Raw genomic sequence first — 25,872 nt, 5'->3', positions numbered from 1 at the left:
ATCTCACTCCTGAGCCTTGCAGCCAGCCTCTCCATGGCCTGAACTAGTGAAATGTAGATCTACAGTCTGCCTGAACATGGTTGCTGTATCATTTTACATGTTTAACGTAATTTGTGCTGTCTTCATCAAAGACCTCCTTAACAGGAGTGATATGTCACGAGCAACCACATCTATGCTGATGAAAAGGCTGGTCTCACCTATCCTGCAAGGGAGGTCAACCGATTTGTAAGATCTTGGCATGTTATCTTCTCCAAATCTGAAGCACATAGAGCTTTTGTATTCCTTAACTTTGTGCCAATCCACCTCATCAAGAGACTCCAGATAGCAGTTAAGCCAGTTCACCCCACACACTGCGGAAGTGCGACCACCATTTAAAATTGCACAGTTAAATGAATCAGCCATCAAAATACTCATCATTGGATTCAGACTTTCGGTGGCCAACACAATTCCTTCATGGCAGTCCCCCTCATTATTTTCAGCCTCAGAATTCTCCACTCCATGCATCATTTCAAAAACTTGATCCTTCCACTGTAGGCAATCCATTGCATAGTAATACTTGGAATCACACTGATACCATCAATTAACCATTCCTCTTGCATTTTGTGGGTTTAAACATCTGACGGTGCCATCCCAGATCCACTTTTCATCCTAATTTTCAAATTGGTTAAAAATATGGCCATCTTCAGACCGCCTATCAATAACCCCATCTTTGTACTGAAATCTGCATCTCACATTTTGTCGGTCTTGAAACTTGGCCAGCATCAAGTCCTCCATCCCTTGTTTTATTGCAGAGTTGCCTGCACTCGATGGGAAAGTAACTGGAAATAACAGTCCTCCTCGAAATTTTTTTAGGCAGCAGTCATTTGGTCTAAAAGGGAGTCTTTGCTTTGGAATTGGACCCCGTCGATGCTAAAAGTCTAGCAATATTAGAAATGCATGCCCAATCAAGGAATTTAAATGCCAATACAGACTCCTGGATGTCAAGTGCAAATCTCTTCAGCCTCGTATACCATTTGTCAAAGTCCATGATATATTCCTCCATGGACTGATCATCTGTTTTTCTAAATCTATCAAAAGCTGACTCGGCTTCAAATGCTTCCAATAAATTATCTTTTTTGTCGAGTTCACCCAAAAACTGAAACAGAAGACCCAGTTCCCTCTTCAGTAACAAATCATTCATGTTCCACTCTGAAAATACTCTCCTAATCTTACTATTTTCAGGAAATGGCAAAGCCATATCATGCTTCTTTCAGGGTAATGAAATGACCTGTGTGTATATGTCAGCTCCAGTTCTCCACTGCAGATATGATTTTGCCTCTGAGAACATTGGTGGATAGCCAAGGCCTGATATTTTGCATCATCATCCTGCCATCCTATAACTTAAATACGTTAGCAGCAAGTTACATCTTTTCCTGCAGAGGATAAAGACAAAAAAACTTATTTTTGCAGCAACCAATCACCAAGGTATAACATTCACCCTCTGTTACAATGTTAACACTAACTGTTGGTATGTGATGGAGAAATCATGATGTGGAGATGCCGGCGTTGGACTGGGGTAAACACAGTAAGAAGTTTAACAACACCAGGTTAAAGTCCAACAGGTTTATTTGGTAGCAAAAGCCACAAGCTTTCGGAGCCTTAAGCCCCTTCTTCAGGTGAGTGGGAATTCTGTTCACAAACAGGGCATATAAAGACACAGACTCAATTTACATGAATAATGGTTGGAATGCGAATACTTACAACTAATCAAGTCTTTAAGATACAAACAATGTGAGTGGAGAGAGCATTAAGACAGGTTAAAGAGATGTGTATTGTCTCCAGACAGGACAGCCAGTGAGACTCTGCAGGTCCAGGCAAGCTGTGGGGATTACAGATAGTGTGACATGAACCCAAGATCCCGGTTGAGGCCGTCCTCATGTGTGCGGAACTTGCTCCATTTCTATTACAGTATGATGCACCATGAAAAACTAATTTTGATTTTTCTTCGAGTTTGATTTTACAATAGTGCACTTTGTTCTAGAGGATCTGTATTTGCATTTGGAACTCTGCCAATGATCAGTTAACCATTGTGCAATACCATGGCAAAGAGGGTCTTGTAGTCTGCTCTTTCTTGGGTGAACTGATAATGCCGTGCCAAAGCTGTATTTGATACAAAATCTTAAAATTGATTTCTCAACTCCATGAAATTTAATTCTCAAAGCACTAATCATTGTGTGAGCTGTAGCCTCTTTGTGACGTGTTTTTAATGCGATTGAAGAAGTAGTGCATCCATTAGTTATAGAAGTGCTCCATTAGTGATGAACCAGTTTATGAAGTTTGCTTTGAAGGATGTTACTACTGGAAAATAGAACCCTCTCTGTTCTTTGTACCCACTTTATTGGGTCACATATACTCAGTTAGATAAAAGATGGATTTGCAGAGTGAAGTGCTTGTTGGATAGATTCAACAAAACTTGATCTCCTCACAAACTAAGAAGAACAGTTTGTACTTGATCATGCTTTTCACTGCACTGGCCAACTTCATCCTTAATTATTTGAACACCAATCACCAAATGTATGTCTCGCACAGTTTTACTTCCTGAAGGTAGTACTTTGATTGCTGTCTCCAAGGAGAACTACAGCTTCCATTTCCTGCACATTGTCTCAAGTAATTTACGAATAGCAAATCAAGATGAACCAAGACTCTAATGATCGCTTTATGCACAGAATTGTAAAACTCTTGACCATGCATGACTACCTTTTCTATAAGGTAAACCAGGCAAAATCTTTTATTTATTAATACAGGTAAAGCAGAAATTACTGTAAGCACATAAGTGATACGTGTCCATGTAGGGCAGCACGGTGGCACAGTGGTGAGCACTGCTCCCTCACAGCACCAGGGACCTGGGTTCAATTCTGGCCTCGGGTCACTGTCTATGTGGAGTTTGCACGTTCTCCCTATGTCTGCAAAGCTTTTCTCCGGGAGGTGCTCCTGTTTCCTCCCACAGTCTAAAGATGTGCGGGTTAGGTTGATTTGCCATGCTAAATTGACCTAGTGTCAGGAGATTAGCAGCGTAAATATGTGGGGTTACGGGAATAGGGCCTGGGTGGAATTATGGTTGTTGCAGACTTGATGGGCCGAATGGCCCCTTTCTGCATTGTGGGGATTCTGTGATTCTACTTGCATGTAGACAAATCTATTGGATGGATCTTGGAACTTTAACTCTGGTGCCTTTAGTTCAAGCTATCTACTGACCACCAAGTTGAATCAACTTTTATGCTTCCCTGTTGCACACATACTTTTGATCACAACATCTGATATAACCTTAGTGCCGTGTGCTATCCTCTTTGTCTGAAAGTGACTAAAAGTCATTTTGGCAAGTTCTGCAATGTTGACATTAGTCTTATCTCTTCAACGTTTCGCTGTCCAATGCTTTTCCATTAGGCGACAGCTGCAGGCTGTCTTCCTCAGACAGCACTTCAATTGTCTGACTTTAACCCTTTATTACAAATTCTCTCAGTTGCCTGGGCTTCTGCTATCCCCCCTTTTCTGGTTGACCTGCTCAAAGGCATGTGACTTATCTTTGTATGACCAACAACTGTCTGCTAGGATATGTGACTACGTGACTGTCTGGATATGCTAGCTCAAGCTAATTTTAGGAATTTTTTATTACCCCTAAAAACATAAATAAGGCAATTCAATTTCTCTGTTGTATTTGTTATTTTCTTTAAGCTTTCTGGTCACTAGAGAGCCCCTTCATCTAGTTACTCTTTTATTATAACTGGCTGCTTGTTTGTGCAATCTACCGCAACAAGCATATTTCAAAGTCTCACTCTTAATATCATTTCTCCCTTTGTGTTTATTAGTTTTGCTTTATTATTTCTGATGCACTTTGTAAAAAGGTTATACTATTTGATATTGCTTTTTAATTTTGATTTTTGGATTTTTAAATTTTTTATCTCATTTATACACGCATGCTCTATTATAGCTTAGAGCGTCTATATGTTCCCCTTGTGACATCAATTTTTATTAGCTTATAAACTGCTATCATGGACAGGGTGGGGTCAATCTAAGCTGCCCTGATTTCCCCACTCTCTAGCCATCTGTAAACAGAAGGGTGTTTTTTATTCTGATTTCCACCGTTATAAATGCTGGCATATTTCCCCAAACCGTTATATTTGACAATGTTCCAATCACCTATTAATAACTTGCACAGCAAACCCGAGATATGATGAAATAAAAAGGGTTGACTCATTTTACACACACTCGCACAGGAGAGGGAATTCGCAATGCCACCCCTTTTACAATCACATAATAAATGGGGGATGAGGAAAAAGGAAGAAGGTTCAGGACACGACCACAATAACATAGAAATTAGGGTTTTACATGTGACCAGAGTCCAAAATTAGAAGTCAACTGGAATGTTCCTTCCGATGAAAGATTGAGTGATTGTTGAGTGCTCCGTCTTTCCAGATCAAGACTTCTATGATGGGCAAAGTCCTGTAGTGTGGGTTAGCCTGGCGGCACGAGTTCCAAGGCTTCAGCAGTTGACTAGTTTGATGAGGGCCAGGGTTCTTTCTGCTGCCACTGACTTGATGATAGACAGCACAAACTGTTGCCTGCAGATCCACCTTGGAGGTCCACCAGAAACTGCCCGAATTCCGTTCCACCGGACAATATGACAATGCAGCTTGGGTGAAATCATTTGCCATACCTCCTCAATATTGGGCAGAAATGACTGTTCATAAGCATAGGGTCTCTGTAAACTTGATAATTGATCAAGTTTCTGTAGGGAACGAAATCCAGAGCTCAGGGCCAAGGCAGCCTGAAGCATTACTATCTATAGTGGAGAAATTAAAACTGGGAATTTGCAAGAGTTCAGAATCGGAGAGGCACAGAGAGCTTGAACTGCGGGAGAAGTCTTTTTTTTGATGGTGTGTGAGACTAGGAGCTGTGGAGAAATATTTGGATTTAGATGTCCATGTATGCAACTACTAATAAATCAGGCACAACAAGTAATCAGAAAAGTTAATGAATGTTGGCCTTTATCTCAAGGACACTAGAATTTAAAATTGAGGAAGTGATGCTTCAGTTGTTAATTCCTGGGTAAGACTTCATCTGGAGTACTACATAGAATTTTAATCACAGAACCTCAGGAAAAATAACTGATCTCGGAAGGGATACTGCACAGATTTGTCAGGTTGCTACCCTGGTTTAAAGGTTTAAATCATGAGAGAATGTTACATAAACTTGGCTTTAATTCCCTTGGGTTTAGTCGGTTGAGGGGAGATCTAACTGAGGTATTTAAAATGATTCGCGATTTGATCAGGCAGATGCAGAAAAATTGGCCGCGATTCTCCCATTGCGACCCACAACTTATCTGTCTGGTCGCGGTGGGAGAAGCGCGTCTCTGGCCTTGAACAGGGATTTGCACATGCCGGGAACGCATGCGCATCTTCCAGAGCCGGCGAACAGTCGCTGGTCAGACCATGCTGGAAACCAACAGGAAGGCAGGTAAGTAATTTAAATCTTTTTTGCATGTATTTGAAATAGGTATATTAGTTAATTATCGGGACCTGAATCTCCCACCCCACCAGGAGTACTTCATTCCGGCGAGGTTTAGAGTAGCTCCCCATGTTCGGGGAACTAACGGGAGATCCCGCCGGAATGAAGGGGGTGCAATCGGGGCCCCCCAAGGGGTAGGGCAGTGGGGGGGTGGTGCCCCCTAGGCATGGGCACCCTGGCAGTGTCAGCCTGTGCCCCCTGGCACTGCCGAAGGGGCAAATTTGCCCATGCCCAGGAGGCACCCTGGCACTGCCCATCGGTTAGTGCCAAGGGGGTGGGACCTATTGTGGGCGGGCCCTAGGGACGATTGGTGGGGGTGGGGAGTCCTGCTACCATCTGCATGGGGATCGGTCTGGGATGGAGGGAGGGCAATGATTGGGGTGGGCCGGGGGTCAGCGGGGGGTGGGGGGGGGTTCTACCGGGATGAGGTGGGTGGGGGAATCACCACTGCTGGGGGTGGGGGGGTGGGTTGTACATCGGGGTGCTCCAGGGAGGGGGTCAGGGCTGGCCCAGGATTTGTTATGGGGGCTACAATTGGGCCGTGGGGGGGAAGCTGGAGGTGCAGCACTGCTGTGGTCCTGGGCTGGCCAGCAAACGGGAGGTTGACAGATCGGGGCCACTGCACATGCGCAGAGCTCCAGAACCGTCAAACTCTGGTGTGAATAGGCCCCGCCCCTCTGGGTCTTTAATGAGAGTAAGATGTTTAACAACACCAGGTTAAAGTCCAACAGGTTTATTTGGTAGCAAAAGCCACACAAGCTTTCGAGGCTCTAAGCCCCTTCTTCTGGTGAGTGGGAATTCTGTTCACAAACAGAACTTATAAAGACACAGACTCAATTTACATGAATAATGGTTGGAATGCGAATACTTACAACTAATCCAGTCTTTAAGAAACAAAACAATGGGAGTGGAGAGAGCATCAAGACAGGCTAAAAAGATGTGTATTGTCTCCAGACAAGACAGCCAGTGAAACTCTGCAGGTCCACGCAACTGTGGGAGTTACAAATAGTGTGACATGAACCCAATATCCCGGTTGAGGCCGTCCTCGTGTGTGCGGAACTTGGCTATCAGTTTCTGCTCAGTGACTCTGCGCTGTCGTGTGTCGCGAAGGCCGCCTTGGAGAACGCTTACCCGAATATCAGAGGCCGAATGCCCGTGACCGCTGAAGTGCTCCCCAACAGGAAGAGAACAGTCTTGCCTGGTGATTGTCGAGCGGTGTTCATTCATCCGTTGTCGCAGCGTCTGCATAGTTTCCCCAATGTACCATGCCTCGGGACATCCTTTCTTGCAGCGTATCAGGTAGACAACGTTGGCCGAGTTGCAAGAGTATGTCTACCTGATACGCTGCAAGAAAGGATGTCCCGAGGCATGGTACATTGGGGAAACTATGCAGACGCTGCGACAACGGATGAATGAACACCGCTCGACAATCACCAGGCAAGACTGTTCTCTTCCTGTTGGGGAGCACTTTTTCAGCGGTCACGGGCATTCAGCCTCTGATATTCGGGTAAGCGTTCTCCAAGGCGGCCTTCGCGACACACGACAGCGCAGAGTCGCTGAGCAGAAACTGATAGCCAAGTTCCGCACACACAAGGACGGCCTCAACCGGGATATTGGGTTCATGTCACACTATTTGTAACTCCCACAGTTGCGTGGACCTGCAGAGTTTCACTGGCTGTCTTGTCTGGAGACAATACACATCTTTTTAGCCTGTCTTGATGCTCTCTCCACTCCCATTGTTTTGTTTCTTAAAGACTGGATTAGTTGTAAGTATTCGCATTCCAACCATTATTCATGTAAATTGAGTCTGTGTCTTTATAAGTTCTGTTTGTGAACAGAATTCCCACTCACCAGAAGAAGGGGCTTAGAGCCTCGGAAGCTTGTGTGGCTTTTGCTACCAAATAAACCTGTTGGACTTCAACCTGGTGTTGTTAAACTTCTAACTGTGTTTACCCCAGTCCAACGCCGGCATCTCCACATCTTTAATGAGATTCATGACTGGGACCTCTTCAGTGCACAGAGTGCGGCGATTCAGGTGAGAAGCTGAACTGACAGAACAGTCGGGATTTAGAACAGTTCTCCCACCAATTCAGCACTTTTGGGAGAATCGTGGCAAATATTTCCTCAGGTGGAAACATTTCCACCTGTCCTGAGGGCAGGTGGAAATGTTTCACACTTTTGAAACCTGGAAAAGCTCATTGGAATAAGAGGCTTGGGGCATGATTTTCCAGCTGCGCTTGCCCCAAGGCTGGAAAACCCCACCCGAGATCAATGGACCTGTGCATAGTCCATGTCCCAGCCGCTACAATGGCAGGCGGGATGGGAAAATTCTGCCCTTAGACTTTATAGTGAGTCTTAAGGATGTAGGAGGAGTATAAAATTGCATATCTAAATGCAGGACGAGTGGGAAAATAGAGTAGTGGGGAAGTGTAGGACGGCATGGTGGCACAGTAGTTAGCACTGCTGCCTCACAGTGTCAGGGACCTGGGTAAAATTTCGATCTTGGTAACTATGTGGAGTTTGCATGTTCTCCCCGTTTCTGCGTGGTTTCTTCCTGGTGCTCCGGTTTCCTCCCACAGTCCAAAAATACGAAGGTTAAGTGGATCGGCCATGCTAAATTATCCCCTTAGTGTCAGGGGGATCAGTGGGGTAAATACGTGAGGTTACAGATAGGGTCTGGGTGGGATTGTTGTAGGTGTGGGCTTGATGGCATAAGTACACCTTATGTACTTTAGGGATTCTATGATTCGATGAACAAAGACTGCTCATTGCAGTCTGTTCACAGACCACCAGGATTATTGTACAGTAGTATTGGCTAAATGTAAAGCTACCATTGTTTCCTATGTCAATGAATATCTAAGAAACTTTTAAAAAATGTTTTAAAATAGCCACGAAGAAGCACTAGAAAGAAAAATCTAAGTTACAGAAGCAAGAAGTAATGCAGAAATTACTCATTTGAAAATTGGAAAATAATTCAATTGCAATGAAAAATTACAGAAGTAAGGTGTCATCTGAAAAAATGCCTGGCTCCTCCTCAGTGAAGAGGAAAAAATTAAATTTGTTTTAAATTAAGTCAAATACCAAGCTATTTTTTGTATCTAAACCTGAAGATAACCACGTTAGATAGCAGTAATTCATTGTGATATTGTTTTGCAATATTCAATGTTTTTGAATATTGTGTAAAGTCATGGTTTGAAATGTGCAGAACTTGAACATTTCTTTGAGTGATGTGTCCCACTTACTGGAATCTTTCTTATTGAGTCAATACCTGAAAAAGGCAAAATTGTGGTCAAGCAGCACGCTTGCATTTCGCTGAAATGCTGTCAACTCTTATCAGAAGGTCATTTTGCCAAAGCAAAATTGGCATTAAAGTGCCTTAAAATGGTGTTGCTTTTCTTTGAAATAACACAGCTAAATGTTCCTATGTTAAATTAAGCATAGATGCAGGTACAGTCAGCACCTGTTTGGCACTCTTCATAATTGGATGCTGCGTTGTATCCAACAATTATAATTCCATTTGACATAAATTGCCAAGAGACTGATGATCATGAATTAATAATAACCCACAGGCTTCTCTAGGCTTATTGATTATAGATATAACCCAGGCTCAAAATGAAAATGAATAAAGTTGGGGTATTGCTTGGAGAGTTGGTATTACTAATGTTTGCGGGGAATGGTTCTTAGCACAGTAAAATATGATTTCCCAGCTTCTACTTCGTGTAATTGAAGTTTCAGAATAAAGGACCAATTTTGAGTATTAGCTAGGCAAAACATTTATTTCTAATTTTAATACTTTTGTGCATTTCCTGGAACTTGGAACACAGATCCGGGGGGGGTGGGGGCATGCTTTTTTGTCTGTACTATGCTACTCTTCAAACTGGGGCTGCTTATTTTAATCCTATTGCTCTGCCCTTCCCTTGTTAATTTTTATAACTATAATTCTTATCCAATTCTCTTTAAATAGTGTTATAATTTATGTCTCAATAGCCCTGATTAGTAAAGCATCTCATGTTCTAGTTTAATGAAATGTGATCAGTAACTATGGTCTCAGAGGGTGCTAGTTTCCCTTTTTTCAGAGTTTGGCCATATCTTTTTTATTCTATTGTCTCCTCCAAATGAGAACTTGAATTGTTGAGTACAAAGTGTGCACATTAATAGGCCTGATCATTTATTTCCTCCTTTTCTTTTTGTATGTCTTTATAAATTGTTTATCAATTTTCTCTCCCTTCCATCCCTGGGTCTTGCCAAAGACAATGGCCTGGATAGTTGGAATGTGTCAGACCCTGCGGAAATCCTGATGCACTGAATCTGCAGGAATTGCCCTGGAAGTTTGAACTTCCAATGGACAATCCCCCGCATCTGTGTACCATTCACAAAAGACTCTTGAGTTAGAATTGGAGATTTCAGACAGTTCTGATTTACTTACCCAGGAAAGCTCCCCACCCCCACTGCCTCTCAAATGCTCCACATGCATGCATGCACGCACCCCTGGTCAGCCACCTGACCTAACCTGACAATACTTCCCAACCCAATGTGACTACCCATCCTACTCACTTGCCACTCTAACTACCAATTCATCCAGCTGCCACCCAACATGCTTACCAACTTAGCCCACCCACCCTACCCAATTACCCACTCACCTATCCACTAACACTCATCTATCACCCATTCACTAACATTCACATTGGACATTTGAACTCACCTCATGGCAGCTATTGCCATAAAAAAGGCTGTCTTCAGCATTAATTCTTTTCACTGCTGAATGCATACAGTGAGGAAGTTCTTCTGCATCATCAATTGGAACACAGAGCCTTTTCAAAATCCACAGGTAAGGTAGTGGTTTTCTGTCTGATCAGCATTGAACACAAGAGGTTCCAAATCTGATCGGAAGATGTGGGTCATGATTCATTGTGCATTACAATTTCACTGGCATACTTCCCATGTTGTGGCTTTGTGGTTATTAATTTGTCAGCCTGGAGAGTAGAATATATTTTAAAGAGTTGTCATGTTTATAAATTGCCGTTCACTTTTGAATTGTTTCTCTTCTCCTATATTGCTGCTTTCTATGTTGATATTATCTTTCTGTTTCCTCTGGGGTTTTTTTTGCTATTCACTTTCCGCTTTCCTCCACTCTTAGGTCTAATGTTTCCCAGGCCCGCACCATCTGCCTGCCTGTCCTGCACAATCTGGCTGTTTGCATGTTTCAGGTCTGATGGTGAGAATCGAGTAATGATACTTAGCTTCTTCTGCTATGTGGAAACTCCTCCACTTCCTATAGTGAGAGAAAGCAAATTTTACACCACTGTTGTAACTGCATTGGAAGTCTGTGTAAATGTGATTTTTGGCTCACACTTCCTGAGAGGTTTATGGCAGTGGAGCTTGAGCAGCTCTGGGGAAATTCCTGATCATTGTGTAGTTTTACCTCCCTGTAATGTTACTTCACTTGGAACATTTTATTAAAGCTCTATATGAATGCATGTACTTGTTGTTATTGTTGACTTGGTATGGGGCCTTGGAGAAAAAAATGTTTGAAAGCAGAGAGAGGCAGATTGGCTGTTCGGAGATGCAGAAAGATTTGAATGTGACAGATTCTGTTTATTTTCTCATTTCCTTCATTATCAAAACCCCAGGATATCCAATAATTTACCCTCTTACATCAAGGATAATCACTCAAAATAATGATGTCCTTAATTATCATTGAGTGCATCCACTGAGTCAGTTCTATCAAGTAGTGGGTAGCAGCTTTGTTCTGCAAATGAAAGACTTCTGAGCAGAATTTTTATCTCTGAAGCTATTAAACCTATTATTTATCAGAAGAATTCTGAATTAAATACTCTAGGGGATTTTCACAGTAACTTCATTGCTGTTTAATGTAAGCCTATTTGTGACGAATAAATTAACTTTAACTTAGTCCTGATTCCCTTTTGTACTTCATTAACATTCAGTGTTGGCAACGTATGGAAAATGAACTCGTCTACATGATCCATAGTAGCAGCAACCTAATGTTAAAACTGTAAAGACCGCTCCTCGATGCTCCACAGAGGGGAAGTAAACTTTCTCAATCATTTCTTCAGTGGCTCCAGTAGTTGGTTTAAGGACCGTGATCGAACTTAAAAAATTAGTCTGAACTTGTACAGTGTATGCTCCAATCAATTCTTCTTGAAATTTAGGCAAAGGCACAGGAAACTTCTTTCGACATTTAAATTGATCCAACGTTGATTTCTAATGGCCACCAGCTCCACTTCAGCCAGCGAGGACTAATGTGGCAGTATAGTGCAGGTGTAAATTAGCCACAGGACCTCGCACACAGATTCGTTTACAATGCACCTGTTTTACACCAAAAAGGCCGATGAAGTGTGTCTGAATTTTTATCCCCAGTGTGTCCAAATAATGTCTGCTAAATATGGCTCAATTCAAATACCAAGATTTTGGATCAGACCCATATTTAAGCTTGACACACCTTTTTTTAAGCTTGCACAACATATAAAATGTGAGCTCTGACGAAGGGTCATCCAGACTCGAAATGTTGGCTATATTCTCTCTCCACAGATGCTGTCAGACTTGCTGAGATTTTCCAGCATTTTCTATTATTATAAAAGGTGGTGCAATTTCTGGTTTAATCCAGGGACCCAGTCTTGACCACAGATTCTCAAGAAAATTGCATCTTTTTGCCGTCGTGTCCAGGTATTTGGAATAAAAGGGAGTTTGTTTAGATAAGGTAAAGCTGTATGGCAAACATGATAAGAAGTCTCACAACACCAGGTTAAAGTCCAACAAATAATAGGTTGGACTTTAACCTGGTGTTGTGAGACTTCTTACTGTGCTTACCCCAGTCCAACGCCGGCATCTCCACATCATGGCAAACATGATACAGAGGAGAATTTGCTTTGGTGGTATGATGCATTATTTTTGTGTGGTAACAATGGCTGTTTCATAGTGAGAGGATGAATGTGAGTGGCTGCATCCCAATACAGGTCTGCTAATAAAATGTAATGTTGTTGGTAGTTGGTAATATTTATGTGTTGTTTCAAAAACAAATTGCACAATTTTGCAAATTCAATTCCTCTCCTTGTCTTGTCAACAATACCATTGCAAATCCACACATTGATAACAACCAGTCAAAGAACACGGTTGCTTTTTGCATTTTTGAAACTATATTTCTTTACTACCTTTGTCAGTGATAATCAGATTTTAATAATAACCTATAACATTTGACAAATATCAGTTGCTGATGCAATTTACATTGTTAGATATTGCCTGGAAAGGGGGAAAAAAAGTTTCTCCATCTTCACGTTTTCCAGGCTGCCGCCCAAACAGTTTATTGACTCCATTCATTTCTAAAATGTCCTCTTTGGCACTCATCTTGATTGAAGCATCCAATTCCATGTCAATTTTGTCAGTTTGTTTTCCACTACATTCATTCACCTTTCATCTCTTTCCTGCCTAACAAACAGCATTGATGGTAGATTGATACACGAGTCAGCTATCAATACTTCGATTGTTCCATTTGTATTCTTTAGATTTTTGATAGATTATTATGATGAACTCTCATGAAGAAATTCTCACATGTGAAAGTGCAGAGGAAAATTCAGATGGGTCCAAAAATGGCACTGGAATTCACCAGCTAAAAGATGAACACAGTCATAGAATAGAATCATAGAATCCTTACAATGCAGAAGGAGGCCATTCAGCCCATCAAGTCTGCACCAACAACAATCCCACCCACATATTTACCCTTCAAACCCCTCTGACACAAAGGGGCAATTTAGCATCGCCAAACAACTTAACCTGCACATCTTTGGACTGTGGGAGGGAACCCACACAGACACGGGGAGAACGTGCAAACTCTACTCAGACAGCGACCCAAGCTGGGAACTGAATCAGGTCCCTGGTGCTGTGAGGCAGCAGTGCTAACTAACCACTGTGCCTGATTGAAAATTTTAAATCTAAATTGAAGGATCCCACATGCTTTGTCTTATTATTTCAGTGAAAGATACTCGACTGTAATATGTACAGAACTCAAGTTCTGATCTCCATTTATAAAGGTTATAATTTTCTCTTTTTCTTGTGCTTTGAGCCATTTGATGGGCAGAATGTCATCTAAGATTCTCAAAAGTGCCCAGGGTTTTCCTGGGTGGAAAACTGTTATTTTCCTTTGTTCAGTAACTTCTCCATTTATCATAGAGAGGCAGGGACGTGGTGGTATTTTCACTAGACTAGTAATCTGGGGACCCAGGTTTGAATCCCACCTTGGCAGAAAATCATGATGACCATGACACGATTGTCATCTAAATCTATTTGGTTCACCATGTCCTTTCGGATACCTAGCCTTAACCTGATCTGGCCTACATGTGACTCCAGATCCACAGCAATGTGGTTGACTCTCAATAATCCCCTGAAATGGAGGGCGCTGAGGGAAGGGTAATAAATGCTAGCCCAGCCAGCGCCACCCACATCCCGTAAATGTTTTTTAAGAAAGCCAAGACCAAAAAAGTGGAATCTTAGAAATTGCATCTAAACAGTCTGTGCACATAGCATGCTGTTCGCATCCTCACAAACATTCTGTGTATATTCTTGATTTGTACATTTGAGAAACCCTGAACGTAAGTGGCGAAAAATTAAAATGATTTGATTATATGTAAGCAGTCACACGTGTATAAATCTTCCTCTGCTTCAACTATTTATTCAATTGTCTCTTAAAGGTTGCAAGTTGTCTTTGCCTCAACCTCTAACAAAATGAGCAATGATGTTGTGTGAAAAGGACTCTCCTGACCCTTTCCTCACTCAAGTCATAATTTTAAATTGATGAGCCCCTTGTTACTGACTATGCAGAGGAAATACTCTCTTTATTAAATGCTTCATAATTTTTAAAGCCCTTATTAGGTCAGTTTTTAGGTGGCTCCCCTTCTTCAGATTAAACATTCCCACTGTCTCGAGCCTCTTATTACTATGGTTTGCCATTGGCTGCCTGGTAAATCATCCTGGTAAATCTACTGTCTGGTTTTAATGTCCTTTTTATAAAGGGGTATCTCAAACAATGGGCCATAGCAATGTTCTGCAAAATTTATCATGAGTTTATTACTGTTGTACTTTATACTCCTGTTTACAAAACCAAATGATGTATATCTGTTGGATCATGCTACTCAGCAAAAATTCAGTGTAATTACCAATTCAGAGATGACTTGAGACTCCCTCTCATGTATTAACACCTCAGTTATACTCAATTTATAGTTCAGTACCAGCCATCTCTGGTATGCATTTTTTTAGACTAAACAAGGCAACAGTTTTTATTGCTCAGTAAACTCAGTAAAAAAATTATGATGTTCATTGATTCAGTAACTATATTTTAAGAGGCAGGGCAAACAGGTCGTATTCAGTTATGAAAGTTTATAGTATACCATTCACATTGAAAAATGGGTATGTAACTCAGGTGTATATTATGCGCTATTACACATGATGTGGAGACAGAATTGTACAATTTTAAGTTGTCAGCAAGACCCATTATTATAAATTAATAATTTGATCAAGACTGGGTAAAGTTCAGTGTGACAAAATAGGAACCTAAGCATATTTGTTGATTATGAGGAGAGACTGAGCAGATTGGGTTTGTACTCGTTGGAATTTAGAAGGCTGAGGGGGGATCTTATAGAGACATATAAGATAATGAAGGGGCTGGATAGGGTAGAGGTGGAGAGATTCTTTCCACTTAGAAAGGAAGCTAGAACTCGAGGGCACAGCCTCAAAATAAAGGGGGGTCAGTTTAGGACAGAGTTGAGGAGGAACTTCTTCTCTCAGAGGGTGGTGAATCTCTGGAATTCTCTGCCCACTGAAGTGGTGGAGGCTACCTTGTTGAATATGTTTAAATCACGGATAGATGGATTCCTGATCGGTAAGGGAATTAGGGGTTGTGGGGATCAGGCGGGTAAGTGGAACTGATCCACTTCAGATCAGCCATGATCTTATTGAATGGCGGGGCAGGCTCGAGGGGCTAGATGGCCTACTCTTGCTCCTATTTCTTATGTTCTTATACAACAACAACAAAGACAACAAAGAACAATACAGCACAGGAACAGGCCCTTCGGCCCTCCAAGCCCACGCTGCTCCCCGGTCCAGGATTGAATCCTGAATCCAGGATCCCCGCCCAATTTTCCAGCCTATCTACATCCTAATATCCTATCCACCGAGCTGTCCCTCACAGCTACGATGCTTTGTTCATCACAACCTATTAACTCATCCCCACCCCCCCATTCCAGACCATGTGATCTCCAGGGAGAGGCGAAAACCCAGAGTGAAAACCCCAGGGCCAATATGGGGAAAAAAAAAATCTGGGAAATTCCTCTCCGACCCCCTGTGGCGATCGAAACGAGTCCAGGAGATCACACTGGCCCTGATCAGAAAATGCTTCCCAACCCTATTCATTTCCACTTCTGCTTTACGAACACCATCTGAATTCCCTGCCCCCGAGACAGGTTCCCAACTATCCGCAGTCTCGCTCGGTACTGGCACCAGCAAGATGATCATAGAATGAAGCCTTGAAACGAGAAACAAAGAACAATTAGCCCGCGCCGCTCCCTGGTCCAAACTAGACCACTCTTTTGTATCCCTCCATTCCCACTCCGTTCATATAGCTGTCTAGATAAGTCTTAAACGTTCCCAGTGTGTCCGCCTCCACCACCTTGCCCGGCAACACATTCCAGGCCCCCACGACCCTCTGTGTAAAATATGTCCTTCTGATATCTGTGTTAAACCTCCCCCCCTTCACCTTGAACCTATGACCCCTCGTGAACGTATGTTCTTATTTCAAGTTATTCAGTTTTGAAATAGCTCCAATTGAAGCGCAAGTTGTGTTCTCTTTTGTTACAAAATGAAATAACAAACCAACTCCTTTTTCAAGAATTTTGACTTTGTAAACTCAACCATTTTGTTTTTGGCCACTGAGGGAATCAGAGTGCTCTGGGGTTAGGGCAGCAAAGTGAACCTGAGGTGACTCGTATTCTTTTTGAGTGGCAGAGCAGGTTCAAGAGGCTGTGGCCTACTATTTTTTTGTGTTCTTATGAACTGAGTTGCATTGTTCAAGTACAGTATTGTGTTTGCCAAGTCTACAGTGCCATTGATTTTACAATTTCAGTCAAGTTGTACTTTCAGCTTTTTAAAATACTGTTCTGCTTTTATTGCTTTGTTTCAGAACCAGATCTCGCTTCTGAAAGAACAGAAGATTCTGTTTCTTAAAAATCATATCAGTTTGAGCTTCCAGTACTGTTTATGTCCCATGTGTGATCTGAGGCTGTGGAGATAGGTTTCACATGTCAAGCCTTCTGATTTCATGCTGTTTGTTTTAAAAATGGTAGTCGAAACAGAAGAAATTAACATCTTATGGCAAGGAACAATCAGTGTCTGATAACTCTGTTCTTGATCCACAGTGATCAGTAATTTAGTCAGCCTGTTTTATAACAGAGCCTCATTCATTGCTGAACATTACCTGTCCTCACTATAGTGCAGTAAATTTGGTGTTAAAGCTTTGTAAAGCAGGTTATTACCATGTGACGACACCTAAAGGCCGACTCAAATGCTGCGTTGATATTTGTACTTGACATCATCCTCTGGCTGAGTGATTGGGTGCTGTACCAATCAGAGGCAAGGAGGTGGACTGGAAGGGTGATGTAATCAGAGCATGGCAATTGACTGCACATCTCACAGCACCACCTAGTAACTAGATCTGAAATTGTATGCTTGACAGACGATCGTTAACGTTGTTGACAGTTTTTTATATATATATGGCCCAACTCAGCTGTGCCAGACAAATGATGTGATATGGAGGTGTAATTTATGGCACAGAAGGAGACTCTTCAGCCAATCATGTCCATGCCTGTTCCCATCCATTTGGTCCCATTCCCACACTATAGCGTATCATTTATGTTTGTAGATGCAACTCAAAAGCAACAAAGACACAAGCAAATAATTAGGTCATAGAACATTAGATTCATAGAACATAAAATGTTCTCCATGACTCCTCATGTTCCCTATGTCCAGCATATTTACTCCTTTCCGGCCGGGGGGGGGGGGGGGGGGGGGCCACACAATTTTACGGTGGGGGTGGACAGGAAGGCTGCCATGCCCCTATTAAGTGGCCACTTAAGGGCAAATTTCTGCCTCGCCTCAAATTTTAGGCTGGTGGGTGTCAAACAGAAAAGGTTAACATCTGGAGGGGCCTTCACCTCAGGCAATCTGATTGGCTGGTAACCCTCTAGTCCCTGCCATCACAGGAGCTACAGTGGACTGAAGAGGAAGTGATTAAAGATGCCTAAATCCAAGTCCTGGGACAAGACAGCAAAGTGAATTTTCGGGGTCCCAGGGCAGGGATGGGTGGGAAGGCCTTGGGGGAGGTGGAAAGTGGGTGATTATGATGTTGGGGAAGAGGCTGGAGTGATGGAGGTCGGTCTAGCAGCCCTTAAGGAGGGCAGGGGAGAGGCACCCAAGGTCAAAAAGGGGCACCCCAACCTTCTTCCTGCCTTAGGCTAAGCCTGATCATTTTTGGGCTTCTCCCACACCAGGGAAAACCTCGCACCAGCCTAAATATTGAAGCCACCACCAAGTCCTTTCTGTCACTATCTCCAATCTCTGCACTTTGGGAAGTGATAGCCAGCGGTAGCTCCAGGACCTTGCAGTGTTACTCTCTGTAAGATGCTGCTCAGCAGACAGAGAGTCAGCAACTTGGTCTTGAACTGGCTCCCCAAGCAAATTTCAGCAGCAGAAAAATCGTGAGATTTCACAGCCCTGTCTCTAGACTGTGAGTGAGACACAGTTGTCAACTGTGATTAAATGTATTCCTAGAGATTTTATTACCTGATTTGCCCCCATGTTCCAGCTATTCGTCAGCTAACGCATCCATCCTTGTGACAAATACCTTCCTAAGAACAGCAATTGGAAAGCAAAAAGACTCATTATCCAATTGGATGATGCTTGACTGCCAGTCAAACGGCCTTTAATTCCCAGTTTCAATATATGGAAAGTTGGTGAAGAGAAATCTTCAAAGAAAATGATTTTAAAAAAATCTTTTTTAATATCCCAATGATTTTTCTCCAGGCTGCACACAGCAGTATCCTGGAGGCTGATTCTTGGAGACTCTAGGCCAACTCAGAAGTGTTGGCAACCCTTGCGAGACTGCAGTTTCTGAAAAGCAAAAAAATTGTAGGACTACAAAGAAAAGGTGGAGACTGGGACTAGCTGCGTTATACTTGCTGACAGTTGGCAGCCATGATGGGACAAATAGCCTCCCTCCGTGCTATAGCCATTTCACAATTCTACAAGCTGGCTGATTTGGCTTCTCTCACCCTATTAGTGGAGTTGGCATGTTTGGTTTCAGCAGCTATTTAATTTTCACCGGATCGCCATACATGAGCACTCCCAATGGGGAACAGTGAATAGTTTTCAGGGGTAGATGGCCTTGAGCATTTTCTCTTTCCAACCCAATGGCATTAGAGCTACTTTTAGATTCTGCTGATTGATTTAGCTGAGGCAAGCGAAACCCACCTCGGCCGGGAATTAAACCTGAAACTTCTGTAATCTGGGTCAGCTAATCAGCGGATGTCCTCACTTGAGAAGCCCATAAATATTCATATTAAAATGCACTTTCTAAAGCTGGGTATAGTTTCACAGTTGTTGAATTCTCAATTTACCAACAGGTAGCAGTCCTCTTGACAGTCCAAGGAATTTCTCTCCCAATGCAGCAGCTCACTTTTCTTTCATACCAGCAAGAAGGTAAGATTTATTACTACTTTGTTCTTTTCAAAAAAAGGAATAGCAAGCAGGATGGTTTGGGTGTTGCATGGATCATGCTCAGGGTGCATGTGGAATTAGCAAGGTGATTGACACACAGTAAGAAGAAATGGGGCCTTTGTTTTCATTTGCCTGTCATAATGCAACTGTTTGAAATTGGATGCGAGTAGCTAATGTGCTTGTTGTCTTTGCAAAATGGTGCAAATAATATTCTGAAGAAGCAAGAACAGAAATTAATTTCCATATTCTAAAATCTTAAATAATCTCTTAATACCTTGTTAGATGACACTGACATTAAAATAATCAAGGTAGAAAATATTGGAAATATTCCGCATCCGTGGCAAGAGAAGCAGATAACATATGACATTGATGACCTTTCATCCAAACCAGTGCTTCTGCCAGACCTGCTGAGTATTTCCAGCATTTTCAGTTGAATTTCAGATTCCCAGCATACATAGCATTTTGCTTTCACATAATATAGGCACATTGGTTTTATAGTGTCCACATTTGTGCCTGCGATCTACTCCAGGTCATCAAATGGGAGACGCGATACATCCTCAATGGGATGGCGAAAGCTTAGTCAATTTAATGCCAAAATGATATCATGTGTGCATTGAGACTTGGACCTTAAATCTGTAGCATTGTCTTCCTACAATCTTCTCACTTTTCAAAGCTTTCATCGCATTTTATGCCACAGGTCGTAACTTGTCACCTGGATTTCTCAATTTTGAAAAGGTTGAGAATGATTTGGGCATAATCTTGTTTGCCATGCTGCTGCTTGTTAGAGTAATTATAAATGTAGGAAACATCAAGAACATAGTTGAAACCTCACTCACTGAAGTACACAAGTGGAGTCCCTCAAATCTAGCAACCTTGGCACCTAGTCCATGCTGGATTTTGGAACTTGCGGCTTTTTGCATGGTGGCATAATGGTTAGCACTGTTGCCTCACAGCGCCAGGGATCCGGGTTTGATTCCCGGCTTGAATCACTGTCTGTGTGGAGTTTACACGTTCTCACCCTGTCTGCGCGGGTTTCCTCTGGGCGCTCTGGTTCCCTCCCACAGTCCAAAGAAGTGCAGGTTAGGTTGATTGGCCATGCTAACTTGACCCTAAAATGAGGGGATTAGCAGGGTAAATATGTGGGGTTAAAGGAACAGGGTCTGGGTAGATTTGTGATTGGTGCAGACTCGATGGGCTGAATGGCCTCTTTCTGCACTGTAGGGATTCTATGAATCTATGAACTCCTTAATTCAGTGAATAGAGGACACAGGAAAATCAAATTATATGATTGCAAAGCCTTCATGGCTGTAGTGTCTGGCCACACAAGATGGACAGCAGTGGCCCACCCATGGTTGTGGCTCTAGTGGAGCAGAGGGATTGGTATAGGAGGCCTCACAGCGCCCCCAGCTAGCTGCAAACAAGCCAAAATGCCTCCTGGCAGCAGTTGAGCTGGACCTCAGCAGATTGACCAGTCCGCTGCTTGGAGGAGCCCAACAGTTGCCCCAGTCAGTCCAAAAATGGGTATTTATTTATACAGATTGGCTTCCTGCTGATGATGACCCAGGAAGAACACCTGGAGGTGAGAACACACTGGCCCATTGGCCTGACCCCAATATTTCAGACTTTCCTTCCAATCTGCCTTCAGGCCCCCTCTGCAGGGCATAGAAGGTTCTGCTTCCTGTCCCCTTTTCCCAGTTCATACATTCGGAAATCTTATTGTTGCTATAAAATTAGTCCAAATTTCATCCCACTGTAAACCGCTACATGTCAGTTCACAACCTGTATTCTTCTGAATGTGTCCGGTGCATCTCACCCTACTTTGGCTTTAGTAGTAGAGCTTTCACCTATTTAGATCTTGTAATTTGTATTCCCTCTCCAAATCACTCTTGAATTTCCACCTGTCTCCTCGCATTCAAATGCCTTCTCAAAACCTACCTCTTGAACCCGTTTCCCCCTCTACTTTTCCTGTTACTGCGAAGCACCTGTTTTGACTTCTAGGAAGCACTTTGAAAAGTTTATTACATTGAAGACGTTATATAAGTGAATCATGCTGCAGTTGGGTCCGATGTACTTGTGAATAAAACTTTACCGTCTAAGCCCTTATTGATATTCCACATTAAAAAAACTGCAAAACCATTGTTGACTTTGCACTGCCATCATAATGCCCATGTTTTGTTCACAACAGTCTCTCTGTTCTTTATGTTGGCAAGTATTATTATCCTGTTGATTGGCCTTGTTTTATTTGTTGAAAATGATTGAAAGTGCTCACCTCCTAACAAGACAATGTAATAATTTTTCATTAACTTCTCTGGCTTAAACTGTCTTTTCTCTGTCCCCGTTTTGCATACAGTGTGAAAACATTAAGCACTCTGCCTGTTACCTAGGACCCCATTCAAATACATTTAAAAGGTTCCTAATAGGGGAGAAAACTATTTGTAAATTGGATGCAGTATCGATCTATAAACATTCTTTGACTAGCTTATCCTGTTAATGCCATCAACATAGAAACTAGAAGCAGAAGTAGGCCATTCGTCCTTCGAGCCTACACTCCCATTCATTATGATCATCAAATTCAATACTCTGACCCCCTCCCCCGCCCCCCTTCCCCCATATCCCTTGATCCCTTTAGCCCCCAGTGCTATATCTAATTTCATCTTCATTTCTGTTGTGCAATTTAAAATATATTTTAAAGCAGTTTCATGTTTTTAAAAATGACCAAACATGAGTATTTAGAAACAGACCGCGCCTGTGAAATGTGATCAGGGGACTCTTGTTAATTTTTCTGTGTGACCCACAATTTACTCTAGCCAGAAATGTCAGAAATTCTGCTTCATTGAAAATGAAATACTATTTGTACACTTCAGAACTAATTGACTGGTGTGAACTTCCTAAATTACAGCTGGAAATCACATTTTGTTCCACACTGTTATATACTTAAATGCACAGCCTAAAATGGTCTCTTTTGTGTATGTCACAAATAAAGATTGAGTCATCAAGCAATTTAAATGTGTATTATTTTGTACTGCATTATTTTGTTAGTCATTAATGTATTTATATTTCTTTGATGCAGCCATGGTCACAGAGCTGACAGGTAACACTCAAATCAGTGTTGCTGTCATAGATATTGCATGTTCTGGAGCTGTACTTTGGATGTTTGTGCATGAAAATGCAATGAAGTGTTCAAGCATATTTTTTGCTTTTAGTTGTTCCATGTGTACAGAATGATGTACATACTGTAATTTGCACATTGATTCATGGAGGAAAATGCTTACAAAAGACAACATAACTGAAGCTGCAGCTGGTAGGAAATGTGGTTTCTTGAAGAATTAGCTCTTTTGAAACCACTGGATCTGCAGCTAAGTTTGTTTTAATGAATGCCAAGCTCTGTTTGCGCTTCCTGTGCTAACCTGTGTTGATTTAATGCAACCTTAACAGTGCCTGTTCAATGTTCTGATATTTTTTTGGTACAAAAGCATCAGCCTCCATTCACTAATGTCCCCATGTCCTTGTTTAATAACATTCTGTCATCTACTCTCATAATGCTTTTGTAAAAAATTGTCTTTGAGATATTTTGTGACTTGCCCTTAGCTTTAAATAATTAGCAATTGAAGTAAAGATGTCATAGAATCATAGCGTAACTTGTACCAAACAGATTTCTATTCAAATGGAAAAACCACAAGACCTGTATTTTTCAGCATGGGTTCTGATGTTGTGCCAGTCCCGATGTCCATCCCTGCTCTATAGAGATCATGTTCAGGAATTGTACTGCAGTTCTTGTGGTCCTTCTGTCAGAACATTCTTCACTTTCCTTATGACACACAGAAAAAAATATCAGTCATTATTTTCAATAGTTCAGCCCTTTTGTGTTATTTTGTTATATTTAGTACGTACTGTCCTTTTAACAGAGTTCTATATAATCAAGTGATTAATACTTTAATCTCTATCAGGTTCTTGACTTGTTCAAATCTAGTTATTTTTTATTTTGGTTTTCTTATCTGCTGAAGTCTTGTATTGAACCAGTTGTCACTCTACTTTTGTTTGTTTGTTTCCAATGGATGTATCAAGATCAGCTTTACTTGCCATGGGCCTTTCCTAGTAGCTGACATTCACAAACACCACACATCATACCCACCAGTTTATTGTCACCAACATAAGTCAAAGTCTATTTTTATTACCATTTGGCCCATCAAGTCTGCTCTGCCATCAAGTTAGATCATAGCTAATTATCTACCTGTGCCACGTAGGCACATCGGGAGTATAGCAAAAGTTCACCAGACTGATCCCAAGGATGAGGAGCTTGTCCTGTGAGTAGAGATTGAGTAGACTAGGCCTATTCACTAAGTTTAGAAGAATGAGGGATGATTGTATTGATAGGTCTAAAATTCTCAAGGGGCTTCGTGGGATAGTTTCTGGGAGGATGTTTTCGCTGGCTGGTGGATCTAGGACTAGGATTCAGTGTCTCAGACTAAGTGGTGGAGCATTTTTTGAAATTATTTTGGGTGTCGGCGTCACAGGCTAGACCACCATTTTTTGCTCATCCCTAATTGTCCTTGAGAAGGTGAGCTGCATTCTTGAACCACTGCAGTCCATGTGTTTTGGGTACACAATGCTGCCAGGGAGAGTCCCAGGATTTTGATAGTGAAGGAATGGTGATATATTTCCAAGTCAGGATGGTATGTGGCTTCAGGGGGAACTTGCAGGTGGTGGTGTCCCCATACATCTGCTGATTTAGGACTGATATGAGGAGAAATTTCTTCACCCAAAGGGTTATAAACCTTTGGACTTCTCCGTGTCAGAAGGCTGTGAAAGTTCAGTTGTTGTATGTGTTCAAGGTCAGAGATTGATAGATTTTGTATATTAAGGGAATCGAACAATATGGGATAATGTGGGGAGGTGGAGCTGAGGCAGAAGATGAACCATGATTTTAAAGAAATCATTTGTGGAATGTGGGCATCGCTGACAAGGCCAGCATTTCTTGCCCGTTCCTAATTGCCCTTGAGAAGGAAGAGGTGAGTTGCCTTCCAGAACTGCTGCAGCCCATCTAGTGCTGTTGAAAGGGAGTTCTGGGATTTTAACCTAATGATAGTGAAGGAACAGCGATAGATTTCCAAGTTGGGATGCCCAATGGCTTGGAGGGAAACTTTCAGGCGGTGGTGTTCCCATTTGTCTGCTGCCCTTGTCTTTCTGGATGGTAGCTGTCGTGTACTTGGAAGCTGATGTCTAAGCAGCCTAATTGAGGAGCAAAGCAGGCTCAAGGGACAGAATTATTGATTCCTGTTCCAATTTTTAAAATGTTTTCACAAATACTATCTCGGGGTCACTGAGAATTAGATATACATATCAACATGAGGAAAGCATTTTTATGCAGTGAAACATTTTGGCCAGGATTCTGCCAGCCTAGCTTTTGTTTTAGCGTAATCGGTGTGGAGCAGATTATCATGTTGAAATGAGAATTTCAATATGATTAACGGGCCCGGGACAATATTCTACGGGCCCGCGAGCATCCCCCTCCACTGGGAGTGGTTCCCTCCAGAGGTGTTTACGACTGCTCTCCACTAACGGGGAACAGGCGCCCTGACCCCACTGGAGGGAACAAAGGCCATTGAGGCTCCCCCGGGAGGTTAGGGGCAGGGGCTGCCCCTTGGGCAGTGCCAGCCTGGCACCCAGCGATCAGGGGGGTTGCAGGGCAGGCCAGCAATGGGGGGGCCACATTGGCGCACGCGCCAATCTTCACGCTGATAGATCGGCGCATGTGCAGTGACCCACTCAGCACTATGCTGCCAGCCTCTTGGGCAGGAATAGGCCTGCCCCCCACTTCCCAGAGTGAACCCCACAGATGCACTCTGCAATGCTCAGAGTGTTGGAGATTCGCTCTGGTAAATATGCTCAAAAAAAAGGGCGGGAAATACTCCTGTTTTTCCACACATTGGGCTCTTATTTTTTTTTTGGGAGAATCTGGACCTACATCTGGAATGCAGTGCCTGACAGGGTAGCATGAGGAAGATTGAATCATGGCTTTCAAAACAGGATTGGATAATCACTTGAAGGGAAAGAATCTGCAGATCTGTGGGGAGCAGTCTCAGGAATGGGAGTAGCTAAATTGCTCTTGCAGTGCTGTAACCATCCCAGAATTCCGGTGGTGTTGCTTCTTTGCTTTGCTCTGATGGGCAGTTGGAGGTAAAATTACAAGTGACAGTGATCAATTTTGGGCTAATAGCTTGATCCAGTTTTCCCTCTCATTAATTCCCTATTAAGAAACAGAGTTGCATCCCCAGCTTTTTCTTCTGTCGCACTCTTTAGGAATCCGTTGAACTGAAAGTCCTTTGCATCTAATTGTATTTCAGCAAAACTGAAGTCCATTGCTCCAGGAAGTGGAGATTGTGGGCGAGGGAGTTATTCCAACCATTTGTTCCAAACCCTACCACATGCCTAGGTGACCTTGTAGCAAAAGCTCTCAGTCTTCTTTGTTTTGCTCAAACCTTCTACAGTTGATGGACACTTGAGGACATTATCAGTCTCGATGAATGCGAGAACCAAATCTACGCGCACATT

General features: G+C 42.4%; 1 protein-coding gene across 1 annotated transcript in view; it reads left to right on the top strand.

Moving 5' to 3' along the window:
* The window catches only part of mast2 (microtubule associated serine/threonine kinase 2), a 409,139-nt gene that overhangs the window by 296,270 nt on the left and 86,997 nt on the right, over positions 1-25,872 (top strand). The window contains 2 exon segments of the mRNA XM_078218609.1: positions 19,227-19,302; positions 22,391-22,411. Coding sequence (XP_078074735.1) covers positions 19,227-19,302; positions 22,391-22,411 — 97 coding nt within the window.

Source organism: Mustelus asterias, chromosome 8, assembly GCF_964213995.1.
Source record: "Mustelus asterias chromosome 8, sMusAst1.hap1.1, whole genome shotgun sequence".
Lineage (NCBI taxonomy): Eukaryota > Metazoa > Chordata > Chondrichthyes > Carcharhiniformes > Triakidae > Mustelus > Mustelus asterias.
The sequence above is the reverse complement of the archived record's forward strand: the minus strand, read 5'-3'. Positions and strand labels throughout refer to the sequence as shown.